This window comes from Crinia signifera, chromosome 11 (genome assembly GCF_055691185.1).
Source record: "Crinia signifera chromosome 11, ASM5569118v1, whole genome shotgun sequence".
Classification (NCBI taxonomy): Eukaryota; Metazoa; Chordata; class Amphibia; order Anura; family Myobatrachidae; genus Crinia; species Crinia signifera.
Window position 1 is genome coordinate 42028370 of NC_139227.1, and position 14258 is coordinate 42042627.

General features: G+C 43.8%; 1 protein-coding gene across 8 annotated transcripts in view; it reads right to left on the bottom strand.

Annotated features, from left to right (window-relative positions):
* Window positions 1-2226: 2226 nt before the first annotated feature.
* The window catches only part of ZNF536 (zinc finger protein 536), a 557864-nt gene continuing 545832 nt past the window's right edge, over window positions 2227-14258 (bottom strand). For 7 of the 8 annotated variants that reach the window (XM_083163799.1, XM_083163804.1, XM_083163798.1 and 4 more), the window contains one exon: window positions 2227-5316. In XM_083163799.1, the coding sequence (XP_083019925.1) occupies window positions 5081-5316 (236 nt within the window). In that variant the 3' untranslated portion in view covers window positions 2227-5080. The remainder of the gene's footprint in view (window positions 5317-14258) is intronic. The other variant, XM_083163806.1, reaches the window with a different exon arrangement.

The following is a 14258-nucleotide window of genomic DNA, read 5'->3' on the forward strand; positions in this document are numbered from 1 at the left end:
TGTGCTGAGCACCTCCAATCACAGCTCGGCACTGAGAAGAGGAGGGAGGGACTCGACACTGCAGTGACTTCCCCTGCTGCTGCTGCTGCTAACACTCTGACGTGCAGTAAGTGCTCCCAAGTCCCATCCCTACTGCTGCTGCTCTCATCAGTCTCTCCCCCTCTGCTGTCTGTGCAGCTGCATGTCATACACTGACAGGTGCAGCAGCACCACACATGCCTGTAGGGTTACCACCTTTGTATTGAAGGATTCCTGGACAGTGACCCGCCCCTTTACACACCCACAGCCCCGTCCCTTGACCCACTGCCAGCCCTGCCCCATGACCTGACTTTTTTTTTTTAAATTTGCTTCAAAACTATTCTTGATTTTGCACACGGTAATGCCATATACACGTTACGTCACACACTGTAATGCCCATTACACATTATGCCACACACTGATGCCCATTATACATTATGCCACACACCATTATGCCCATTACATGTTATGCCATAACTGGACGCTCCGAAGGCGCGCACCAAAAATTTACACCATAATGCCTATTACATATCACACATCCATATCATACGACATGCCATAATGCCTATTACACGTTATGCCAGGGCTCAACAATTTTTTTCTTTAAATAAGGACAACACCAGAATGCCTATTAGTCCTGTGCTGCCACATGTTCAGTACCTCCTGCATATAACGCAATATACAGTAATATGTGTGCATAATAAGATGTGCTACATTAGAATCCTTGTACGACAGGACTGTGACGAAGCAGCAAGTGGTCTATCTGCGTTGGTTTTCCCCTTTTTCACTCACTTGTTATGTCACAGCCCTGCATCTAGCACTCACCCGTTACTGCTGCTGCTGCCGCCACCCGGGGGCAGTGTTACCTGCTGCCGCTGGGCTCTGCGATGATTGGCTGGCACGGATCTGGGTCCGGTCGCCGTATGTGACCAATGTGCATCTGTTGGAATTGCAGAGGGGCTGTTTATTGGCTGTGGCAGGCCAGCGCCTTGACGGCTGATTGGTCAGAGTGACAGTTCCTCTGTACCGTGTCCTGCTCGGGGAGTTGTTTCCCTGAGAATATATAGTCCGGGAACACCACCCGTCCGGACACCGGCTTAATTACCGGACTGTCCGGAGTATTCCCAGATGGGTGGTAACCCTACATGCCTGCAGACAGCAGCAGATTTGCAGAGCAGGAAGGGAGCGCCTATACAGCCCGGCGCCTCTCTGCTTTGCAGGCTCTGCTGAGCGGGCAGTGCCGGACCTGGCGAGGGGTGGTGTGTATAATGCTGGACATGTTCCCTACTTCTGGACTTTTCACTTGGGTGGGGGCGGAGTCTGTATAACGCTGGGCGAAGGGCGGTAACTTTGTGTGTATAACGCTGGCCCGGGGGCCTGTCAATCACCCGTGTAACTCCACCAGCGTTATACACAACTCCGCCCAGCATTATACACACAGGTGATGATTGACAGATGTGGCTAATTCGAGATTCGAAAAAGTTTGGGAACCCCTGCCATAGTGAGTTATGGTCTCACTCACTCCCATCGCCCTGCCATCATCGCGGATAGCCAAACTGGTTGTCTTTGTTTTGCTTTCATTTTTACAACCTCCCGATTCTCACCCTCATGTATTCACTTTCTATTTGTTCCCTCTTATTTGAGACCCTCTTGGCTAAAATTGTTTACTTTCGGTCACCCATTGTCCCATCCTACAGAAGCTCTGGTTATTTATAATAGTTGAACATCCATTTTATGCCTTGTTTGGCCATCTTCAGAATAAGAAATGCCATTGTCAACATTGTTGGCCTAGAAGATTTAGAAGGACAAATATCGAAGGTGGTGCACCCTTCAGACCATAGGCTCCTACACCTAATAACATCATTCCACTGTAGTGGCCTCTACATTGGATTGATGTTATTATGCAATGCTCCTGATTTAGACAATACTGTCATATTGAACATTTTTCTTACAGCAGCCAAAAGTCAACAGTAATAATAGGAGTTACATCCAGACCACTGGTACAGCAGTGCCCACTTTTGGTTGGTGCACAACCAATTAATTTCATAGAAGAAAATTTCCTTAAATGTTTCAATCTACTTAAATCTACACAAATATAGAAATGAATACAGTCTCTCCACCGGAGTCATCAGGAATTAGGAAATGTTCTTTGATCATTCAGAGGTAGAGGTTTTATTGCGTAAAACACAGAATAAACTGTATTGCTTCAAAGACATTTTATTCTAATAGCTGGAAAAAAAAAGGGAAAAAAAAAACAATTGAATACTTCTGTACCAGAATAAAGTTATGTTAACGAATGTAATTGTAATAAATAATGACCAAGAATAAAGTTTAAATACAAAGTCTTCTACTTGTTACAAGCATAGCAACAGACTCCTCTACTCTATCGATCTCGGATTTAATCCAAGATAGATTTTTTCCCCCCAATTTCTCTGTGTAGGAATGTAGACAATATTATAACCAGTACTACAGACAACAGGCGTTACAGATGAAAACATGACATGTTTATATGAAAAGCATGAGGATATTCAGAAACCGACGATGTATCATCGCCGATGTCACTTGCTTTTGTTACAAGTTACAAATGTTCTGAAACAAAAATAAAATAAGGCTAGGGATTAGAGGTGGGGGAAAGGAGAAGTGGGCAGGCCGATAGCACCAGACCATAGGATCAACATACACGCACATCACAAGAAACGAGAGATGTATCCAGTGTCACAAACAGAATTATTGCCTGTCTTATCTGAAAATTCTCAGAGGACACTAAAGAAATACCGAAATAGATCAAAAGTGCAAGAAATGGAATGTCATTTTTTTTCTTCTTTTTGTTTTTTATCGTATGTGATTTTATTTAACTCTTTTTTTTTCATTTTTCTTTTTTTTTGCTAAGATATAGAAGGCAGCGGAGCAAACACACAAAAGCAAGCGACTGATAGTCTCCAAACACAGTAGTGCAGTTAAAATTCTAACTCTTACTACAGTCCAAAAGTTTAAACTTTTTTAGTTTTTTCTTTCGAGGAATTTCAAAACAGTTGCATTTTTTTTTTTTATTTTTTTTTTAAACTCGGTATAAGTAAGGCAGTGAGAACTATACTACAAAATTAAAATAAAATATTCAACCGAGTAAGCAGCTTGCTCCGTATCGTCGAGTCCATGACGTTGCGACCCATTGGAAAAATCAAATAAAAAATCAAATAAATTCACTCGGGTATCTTTTCTTTCAGGCAGTATGTGTAAAGTGTACTCTTCAATCTCCTGAGATGTCTCCAGTCTTACAGCAGAGCGCACAGATTCTATTTACATTGATTGCAGTTAGTATTTTTGCAAACTCCTTTAGGCAGAGTTAAAACTTTTAAGGCTGTTGGGATGTACATCCCTGCACTCAGCCTACTGACGATTCTCTGATCTACTTCCTCATCCTGTTGCTCACAGACAAAGTCTACTGTAGGTCAACAGTCATAAGGTCCACTGTAAAATGTCAACATGCACAAGATTGACATTGACAAAGATTAACATAAGCAAAAGGTCGACATGGAAAAGGTTGACGCATGAAAAGGTTAACGTGAATTTTTCACTTTTTCGTGTCAATGTCGATATCTGCACACGTGGACCTCCTATTGGAGTCCACGTAGATGTCAAAGGGGGGTATGCAATAGCGGTGGCTCCCTATTCAATGCTGTCTTTAACAACAGCATTGATGCGGGATCACGGCAGAACGGGCCGACTTCAGAAGCTGTCGGGCCCGTTCTGCCGATAACGGCCATGGATTGTTGCAATCCCGGCCACAGATCGACAATCCATGGCCGTTTTCGCGGCCACGTCCCCTTTGTGCCGAGCGGCAGATGGGACATTGAATCCCGTCTGTCGTTATGCGGTCCATCTGACCACAAACGGGCCAGGATCACGGCTGTCGGTTGGGATCGACAGCCGTGATCCCAGATTGCATACCCCCCAAAGTATGAAAAAAAAACAATTAAGAAGAAAAAACCGTGGAAAACTTATGTCGACCTTTCCATGAGTCAACCTTCAACTGGTGTCGAATAGGGCAAACAATACCGGGATTGCAAAATATCTAAAACACGCACACATTTATATTTTGTTTGCAGCTCGGGGGGAGGGGGATTAAATAAACTAAAAATACAATAGATTAAAATAAAGTCTCTTGTAATAATTTTAATTCCTTCATCAGGTGATGCTGAGTAGTCTGGTTCATGAAAGAACCATACTGTGATCGCTTTGTACAAAAAATAAAATAAAAACAAATCAACATAACCCTAAAACCTCTCCCTCAATACTAGAGCATTGATCTTCGCAGATGAAAAAGCCAATGGACGATCCTTTCTATCAGAATTATTTGTTTGCCTACATCTGGAGGAGAGACGCAGAGAATGGAATATCGTCATGTTTTTCAGCGTGCTGTAGGTCAGTAGTGACCCCAGCTTGTGGGCTGTCTTGGATTTCTCCTACAGTGCTGTTGTAACACCACTTCAATTGATTTCTTCCTCGTAATGACAGCTCCAGTCAGACTGGCACCACAGCCCGGCTACCAACTCATCTCATTACTATGCTCAGATAATGACAGCAGCTGGTGTCATATTATAAAGGTGTTTTCAACGATGAAAACACAGGCCCACTCTCTTTCTCCGTCTCCCTCTCTCATTCTCTTTCTTTCTTCAAGGCAGCATTGAATCGTTTAGATAGTATTGTTTATTTTTGTTTTATTTTTTTGTTTTTGTTTTTCCCTCTCCTGAAAAGCGTTTTGCATCAGACACAGACCACTTCCAAAGTCTCGTAATGCCGTACTGGTCCTTCCAGTTACATTATATAATCCAAACCCCATTGTTTGGAATTTCCTGTTGCTGGGTAACAGTCCCAAAGCCATGTATTTTTTTTCTTCTTTTTTATTAATAGGCGGGGGTTATTGTTTTGCTCCACATTCAATGTCTCCTGTAAGAGAAGGAGGGTTCCCTTTCTCCGAAAGGCATTGGGAATTGGGACATTTCTAAGACATTCCATGGGTTAAGTGACATCAAAATATACATAATCGTTTGATTTGAGTTTGTTAATCATGGAGTTGGATGCCTTCAGCCATAGATTGTGTTGAGGTCAATGGTTTGGCAGAGGCAAGTTCCTCAGAATTCCCAGAAGTCTCTGGATCAACTCGGGAGCGTTTGAATCTGCGGTCTGGGTACTGACTGTTGTCGAAAGGCATACGATGGACACAAAGGACGTGGGTCTTCAAATTTCCCTTCTGAGAGGCACTGTATGGGCAATATCTGCATTGAAAAGGCCGTTGACCTGCGGAAACAGACAAGACAGTTAATATATTTGAGTTTGGGTACTTGAATTACATAGTTACTTAATCACAAAGTTATTAGGCTAAAGCACAGGTGCTCAGACTTTGTGCTCAGGACCCCTACTAGCTATAGTACTTTTCCAGGTAACTCAGAAGGTACACAGGTGTTTTCATTGCTCACTTCTATTGTATGTGGAGACCTGCAAAACATGAACTGTATGGGTCCTGAGGACCGAGTTTGAAAAACTGTGGGCTAAAGGAATTAAGACCATTATGCTATATTCTTGGGAAGCCCTATTGATAATCATACATAGTATATCACGCATACAAACACATTGTACACTTCATCCTGAAACCGGGCACACACCCACCGTGCTGCAGACACAGCCCACCCCACACTTTTTGTGAGCAATCACGGTGGCAAACCACCTAATTTACAGCCCACCAGCCAATTGGACAGCAGGATGGGGAGATAAAGCCCAGCTATATCAGCTACTTGGTGAAAGAGGCGGCGTCATCACCTCCCCATCATCACTACAATCATTACTTAGTAGGTGCGGGTGCAGATGCGGCCGGCGGCAGTGAGGAGTATACCCCTCGCCCAGGGCTGTCTTAACAGCAGTGTGAGCCCCTGGGTAAAGCAATGCACTGGGGCCCTTACCCATTCTCCCCTCCTAGGGGTGGGGTGCTATCAGCAGCAGCTTTGATGTCCCACGGGTGGCAGGGGTGCTCTATCTTCCACTCAACATGTAGGACCTGGAGCAGTAACTTCTGCTAATGACTCCTTTGCTGCACAGGTGATGGGAGGGGGAACACTAACGTGTGGAAGTGGGCACTGAGCTGCATGAAGGGTCCCTTGTAAATGACTTCCATGGAGGTAGGGGGTGTTTTATACGCAGGGGAGGGTTGGATAATGGAGTGGGCTTAATATTCGTCATTTTCCGGTGGAAGAGCAGCTTGTTTGACTGCAGATATCGCCATTATCTGAAAATAGATTTCTTAGCCTTCAATAGTATAAAAACCCAGAGTCCTAACTTTCAGGAGGTGCTGGGGACTTGGGGATCAGAGATCAGGAGCCAGAGCAATCCATTGACAAAAATATAAAACTGTACACCAGACGTTTGGAGCTGGAGCAGGGACCGGCTACTGGAAGGCTGATATCTTTGGTTTTGGGCATGATAGAGACAAGCCGCTAGTGTCTACAGAAAGGGGAGAGTCCAACTTTTGGAATGTACTCTCAGAAAAACTCTAAGTCAGACAGAACCTGAGAAATATGACTGGGAATTCCAATTAACAGGTTGGATGTGGACTGCTGCTTTGAAGTTAAATATCTCCAGTTCCCCAAGGCCGATTTTCAAAATTCTGTTATCCCTGGAAAAAGGGGATCTTCAGCTATCAGCATAGTGGCCTAGGGGGGGCGACTGCCCCGTTCGCCCCCCCCCCCCTTAAATCCGCCACTGCCACTGGGCAGGAGGACGTGATCTAGAAAGGTCAACATAATCAACAGAGATGGCAGGGATTATTTTATACAGTGGGTCTCTTTTTGTGTACGCCTATGCAACCACAGCTGAGATCCTGTAAGCAGACACCTCATGAAAATATGCCACCGAGATTTGCATTGAGACGACCCATTTGTGCATCCAAGCAACTGAATTTAAAGACACAGCATCGATCATATATCATTTGATCGTCCCAGTCCTGAGTAATTCTATGGTTATGGTGGTAATGGTTGCAGGAACTGAACCGCTTAAGACATCACAATCGGTGCTGAAACACAGACCAAAAATAGTTGTGATATGCCCTTTACCTCCACAAATGGTCCCTGCCTGTTTTATTTTCCCTCCAGAGTGATTTTGAAACTAAGATAATGAATAGTAGGAGAATATAATAGATACATGCCTTATTTTAAAGGCATTTTGCTTGCTATTTTAGGAAAGTAAATCATTACTTTAACTCCACTTGTTTTCGGTCAATATTTTATTGTGTTTCTCTCTAGTCCTCATTAATGGGGTTACATATTGCAGGTTTAGTTTGTTACCATGGGTGTGGTTTGGTCCTATTTGACTCCTCCGTTCTGCCAAACTTTTTTAAGCAATAGAAAAATCTGTAATATTAGCACTCGCTAAACACAGCTGGAAGCGTTCATACGTCTGAGAGAGAGGTGGTAATTTATATTGATGAATGTGTTGTCATGTTAGTTGAAGCTGTAATGACGAGAATACGAGAGTATATCTGACACCTCTATAAAACAAGTCAACTTACACTTTTAATTCATTGGCACACATACATGTATAGCATGGGTCCTCAAACTGCGGCCCTCCAGATGTTGTGAAACTACAAATCCCAGCATGCCTTGCCACAGTTTTGCTATAAGGAAGTGTTAAAACTGTGGCAAGGCATGGCGGGATTTGTAGTTTCACAACATCTGGAGGGCCGCAGTTTGAGGACCCATGATGTATAGTATATGAATAAATATACAGATGGAGCACCTCTCATGCAGCTCCAGAGCTCACCAGAATGCCCCCGCTGGTGAGCACTGGTGGAGAGGCTCTCCATCTGACTGGGACGCGTGACTGTCTCACACACACTCGCGTCCCAGTCACTTGGCGACAGAGAGCGGAAACCCTGCCCATCTCCCTGAAGCAGAGACGGGCAGTGTTTATGCTCGCTGTCGCCAACTTGCGGAGAGGAGCAATACTCTACTACGTGCTAGATGCTATTGCTGTTTATAGAACACTGTACAATTTTATGTAAAAATTATAAAATCGGTACAAGGTAGCTTTACCACAACAGTCCCTGAGGGTTATAGGGACCAGTATCCACAATATCTACCCCAATAGTGGTACAGCGCCAATCAATTATACCAGTCCATATATTCCAAAAAGTCCTTCAATTAAGCAAATGAGAAGAATTTTCCAAACAATGTTTTTATCAAAATCTTCACAGAAATGCCAAAACGTTCCAACGCGTTTCGATACATTACCTGCCGGATACCCATTGGGTTCGATATTATAGCTCACTTATTTTCAAATCTATTATCAGACTTGAACCCCTCTATTTTTTGGAATAGTGAAATACCCACTCAAAGAAATAGGAACACAAGATTGTGATCATCTGAGAATTATTTAATCATTCACCTAATAAAAGATTGTTAAATGTACCCCTGATGAAGTCTCTTTAGACGAAACGTGTCGGGTCGTTTTCTGTGAAGATTTTAATAAAAACATTGTTTGGAAAATTCTTCTAATTTGCTTCATTGAAGGACTTTTTGGAATATATGGACTAGTATAATTGATTGGCGCTGTAACACTATTGGAGAAGATATATATATATATATATATATAGATATATAGATATATATATATCTATATATATATAGATATATATCTATATATATATATATATATATAGTGGAAATATGTATTTATATTTGTTCTTCATAGGCTCCTACATGACTTGATAGATCTGGTCCTAGTTAGATCTTATGGCAGAATGCACCAGGAGGACCTTTGACCCAGCAAGCCTGTTCAATGTCTTCTACTGGATGGATTTGGAAGAAAACCTCACATTAGATCCCAGAAGACATAATAGGGGGTTGAGATCCCAGTCGGACCTCCCATTGCTGTACTCTTGGCACAAAGTTGACACAGGGAGCTTGTTCTGGGCCTAACACTGGATGGATTTGGATGCAAACTTTAATGAACTGTAATTACCCCCAGATATAGACATAATTCAAAGACCTGAAATAACTGACTGGAATAACCATAAATCAATATACTAAAATAACAGAAATGGAGGTTAGAAAACAAAAGTTAGTGTGTACCTAAAAGCCCTGGAATAGCCACATTGATAACTGAAGGAAAACTTTAGGTTTAAACCCATCTCACAATGGCAAAGTGTGCTGGTTGCAGCATTAATTAATCTAGTGCAAACTAATGAAAGCCAGCACCATATTAGTTGCTATGGGTTGTAGCAGACATTGTACACAGAAGCGTAACTGTGGGAGGCAATGAAGTCATCTGCTGCTGGGCTCCAGAGAGGAGAGGAACTCTCTGCGAGTTTGAATCAGTTAAATGAAAGCCGTCGATATGACTTCTGTGGCTGACTCTCCCTCCTATCAGGAAAATACATGTCACACTCTCTAAACTTTTTGCAAGTATCACAACCTGTATTATAACCCAGGACCTGTTCCACTAAAAGCAGACACAGTACCGATTGAGCTATTTGCTCCTGCAGGGGAAGCATGCAAATTCTAGCTATATGAAGTTACTACAATAGATAGTTCTGCCGAATGGTAATTGTTTTGAACTAACATTTAAACATAGTCAGAATCTGCATACTTACTGCGCAGGAGCAAATACTGCAACTCTGTCAGTAAGTTGTCTGCCTCCAGTGAGAACGGTCACAGGTTCTAATCCTGGCTATGACCGCTAAGCAATAAAATTTTTTCAAATAAATGATAATCTAAATACAGTAAATGTTGTGCAATATAACAAGATTTATAGAAATAATGTTCTATTATATATGTATATGGGAGGGGCACCAATATTTATCTTGCCTCCAGGCAACTGGGACGAACTCATGACACTGGTTGTACAAGTAACAGATATTTAAAAGTTATATTTAAAAAAAAATTAAGAATTTTACCACTTTTTTAGTCAATTTTTCTACATTAAAATAACCAAATGATTCTACATATCGTGAACGTTTTTAATAACAGTACAGCGGAAGGCCGTACAATCCACGACTGCAAACAAAAATACCCATATGTATTTGCTGCTTTCTGACGCTGAGATCTTTCCAACAGCTGCCTTGTTAATTGAAAGTTTTTAAAGTTAATTACCTTCTGAAATGTTGATTTGTCAGGCATCGTGTCAAGGCTTATCAGACACATTGTAGCCTGCAGATGACACCGCGTGTGCTGCCAATACAGACTGTAGCTCTGTGTGTTTTGAAAACACGGTTATGGTGACAACCATTTAGACTGCGCTAATTAGCTTATTATTGGTTTAAATAATATTATTTATGCAAGCACTCATGTTGAACTCTGCATATTATGAACATGTGGAGAGATTCTCTATCGCATGCTCCTCCCGTGCGTTCTTGGAATTACATTTTTTGTTGTTGGTTTATAAATAAATAGGTAATTATATCATATATAAATATCAATGCAGCTTTAGAAAATGAAGATTACATCCACAGAGTACAGCTATATTACATTTCACTTTTTAGCACTTATAAAACATAGGAGTGTGTCACCCGCACTTAACTGGGGCGGACGCCAAGGGACCCCAACACAAATCGGTAAATAGGAAACAAAATTGCAAAAAAGTATTGTCAGTGGCGCAAAGCGGATGCTGATCTGGGGAGTGTACTATGCACATGTTAGGGTGGGGAGAGCGGTTGCTGCAAACCAGTAAGGAAGTGGGCGGGCGGACCTGGGTTCCTGGCAGAGTTCAGGCATCAGAATTGGTGACAGAACAGTGAGGGATGTACACAGTAAATAAGGGTTCTTCAGCATGCGGCCCTCCAGCCATGTGCAGAATCCTCTCCAACCAGCAGCGCTGTAGACTCTGGGCACTAGAGGACCCTTTGTGGTGTCCCAGAGTCTAGTGTGCATGTGCGAAATGCTGGTAAAAATGTCCACTGTGCCATTTTCCTGGTGATTTCCGCAGGCTGTGTGGTGTGGGCCCCTCCGGACCGCGGAGACCTGTGTCCACTGCACACATTGCACCCATTATACATGCGCCTGTGCATCTCAGCATTGCCTGCGAGCATGCGCTAAGAGCATCACTGTGGCAGGGCATGCTGGGATTGTCAGTACTGTGAAGTGTTTGGCTTCTGTTTTTCTCCATGATTCTCTAGCAGCATCCATAAGGTCAGAAATAATTAACTGAGAAGGATTTTGTTTAAATATCAGTTACTGAAGTCAGGAAATATGAATTCAATGGTAAGACATGTGTGTTATAGATGAGCTAGCTCCCAGCCCGTGAAAATGATGGAAAAACATAACTGTAATATTAGCGCCACTGGCTGTGGGTGCAGGAATGGAGGAAGGCTTCAATTGCGCCATCGGGCGCCATCTATAGGCCGCCGGCGCGCACAGCACTTAAATTCCCCCATAGTGTTAGCCTATTATATAAGACGAGCACACCTGTAGGTTTTGCAGAAATACTATTTTTGTTTATTTAAATAACAGATTTAGGTCGGCTTCCTATTAATGCGGGAGCCCAAAAGGTTACATTTTGTTTTAGAAAAAAAAAAACAGTTTTATTTCTTTCTAGCCCCGGTGCTGTGAACCTCCCCAACCCCCCCATCTCTTCCCCTCCCCCCATCATTGCAGTACTACAACTTATCCCTGGGGCTCTCGGCCACCTCTGAGCATGAAGGCATTTTGTGAGTAATTCAAGCACGGTCCATTTGTTTTATTGCCAAATTATTCTTGGTCTATAATGATGTAACGTATAGGAAAATTTCGGACTGTCATTGAATGGAGTCTCCGCAGATCATAATAACTATTCCGCTGTACCTATTAAAGAGAGATTACAGAATAAAAGCACACAGGGCAGCGCTGCGGCGGAGAATAATTACTTATATTAATGATTAAACAATGTAAATAAGACAACCCCCAGCTCCTCTGAAGATGATATGATATAGGATATTACAAATAAGGAAGAATAGACAGATAGACAGAAAAACAGATATAGATAGACAGACAGATAGATAGATTGATAGGAGCCTGTTTCTAACAGATCTATAACAACCAGTATGGATCAGGTGCAAATGCCACTAATAATGATGACATCATGCAGCTGTGGACACAAAAACAGTGGGAGGTACATCTTGCCATTTTAGGGGCATACACACGTAGAGATGCGTGCTAAGCAATTTTGCTAAGCTATTTGGGTAGGCGATTTCCCGGTGTCCAGATCTCCCATGGGGCGCACATACACGTGCAGAGATTTGTGCTAGGCAATTTTGCTACGCAATTTTTCGTAAGCAAAAAAAGGCCGGGTAGTGGTTGAAAATGGGGAATTGCGATCAGTATCTCTCATTCTGTACACACAGAGAGATTTGCAGTCACTTCCTAAGTGATTTGACTAGATTTTGACTGCCTGCAATGACTTAGGGGGAGATTCTCTAAGCGAAAAATGCGGTAAAAACCCCGTTATCTGGGTTTTTACCGCATTTTGGGATGCTGTAAGCATCCCCCGCCGGGTTACCGCTGGGCTTCTACCGCAACCCTCCGCTGCCCCGCGCCGACCCCCCGCCGCCCCGCATCGCCCCCTCCCCCCTCACCTGTGTCCGGGCAGCACAGAGCTGTGCTGCCCGGACCTGCGACCTCCTCCCTGCACTGATCCTCTTCCGGGCGCAGGGAGGAGGAGAGCCCGGCGCAGCAGCAGCGCCGGGTGTGTGAGGGAGGGGGGAGCCAACGGGACCTGCTGGGACCCGGCGACTCTCACCGCAAAGGACAGCTCTTAACACAAGAGCTGTCCTTTGCCTTAATTATCGCATATGTTACAACATATGCGATAATTAAATATGCGATGGGCGGCGAAGGGGGGCGGAGATTCTTAGAGAATCTCCCCCTTAGTTAGCAGGAGATAATTACTCTCTCGGGGCAGGGGCGGATTTAGGGAGGAGGGCGCCCCTAGGCACAACAATAATGTTTACTAAGTAGGACAGTTTATAGGGGCAGTATCTGCATGTCCTATATATTTACACTCTATTTAAGATGGAATATAGTACAGTACAGTGGATATTTTGCAGTTATTGGTACATTTTGGGCTGACAGTACTATCACAGGCATCCAAGTGCCGCCCCCAAACATGTGCCGCCCCTAGGCCGGTGCCTCACGTGCCTAATGGGAAATTCGGCTCTGTCTCGGGGCATACACACGGAGAGATCTGTGCTTACTTTCTGAGCAATCTAGTCAGATTGCTTAGAAAATAGCACAAAATCGCTCCGTGTGTGTATGCCCCTTTGAAGCTGAACAAATTGTTAATTTATTTATTATTTATTTATTTATTACCAGTTTCTTATATAGTGCACACATATTCCACATCGCTTTACAGAATAAAGCTGAACACTCCCATCAGTCCCTGCCCCAGTGGAGCTTACAATCTATATTCCCTACCACATGTACACGCACACTCAGACATTCTAGGGTTAATTTTTGTTGGGAGCCAATTAGCCTACCAGTATATTTTTGGATTGTGGGAGGAAACCAAAGTACCCAGAGGAAACCCACGCAAACACGGGGAGAATATATAAAACTGTACAAATTGTTGCTTTAGCCATACAAAGACTCCCATTGGCATGAGACAGAAAGGTTAAGAGTTAGGGTTGGGGATAGCATACCCTCCAATGTGACCCATTCCGTTAGGTACAAAATGCTCTGTTCCTGGGCTTCCTTGATAGTGGCAGATGTAGAGGTGGGCCTGCTTCACACTGCGAAATTCAAATAGTGGAGCCACATCAACTGCCACCCTAAACATCATGGGGCCGGGAAACACTGGCAGTTGGTGTTTATCCTCTATTTGAAGTTTGGACTGCAGTGTAGCCCCACCCAGTTGCGTAACAATAGAGGGTGCAGGGGATGCAGTTGCTATGGGGCCCGGCGGCTGGGGGGGCCCGGGGCCAAGCAAACATCCCCTGCACCCTTTTCATTTTTTAAGTAATGCTGCGGCGGTGGCAGGCAGACAGCGCCGCTGTCCCGTGTCCCAGGGACAGTCAGCACTGTCAAAGGCAAGCGGTAGTCCGTCCAGACTCCAGCTAGTCTGTCATGGGGCTTAACGTCACTCTCTAGTAGTGACCAGCCCCAGCGCAACGTACAGAAGCGCCTGTCTACAGTTTCCGGCGCTGATGTGAGGACTCGGGAGACCCAGCGTGGGTGCAGCTCCCGGCTCATAACACAGAGACCCGGCGCGGCGTGATCATCCCT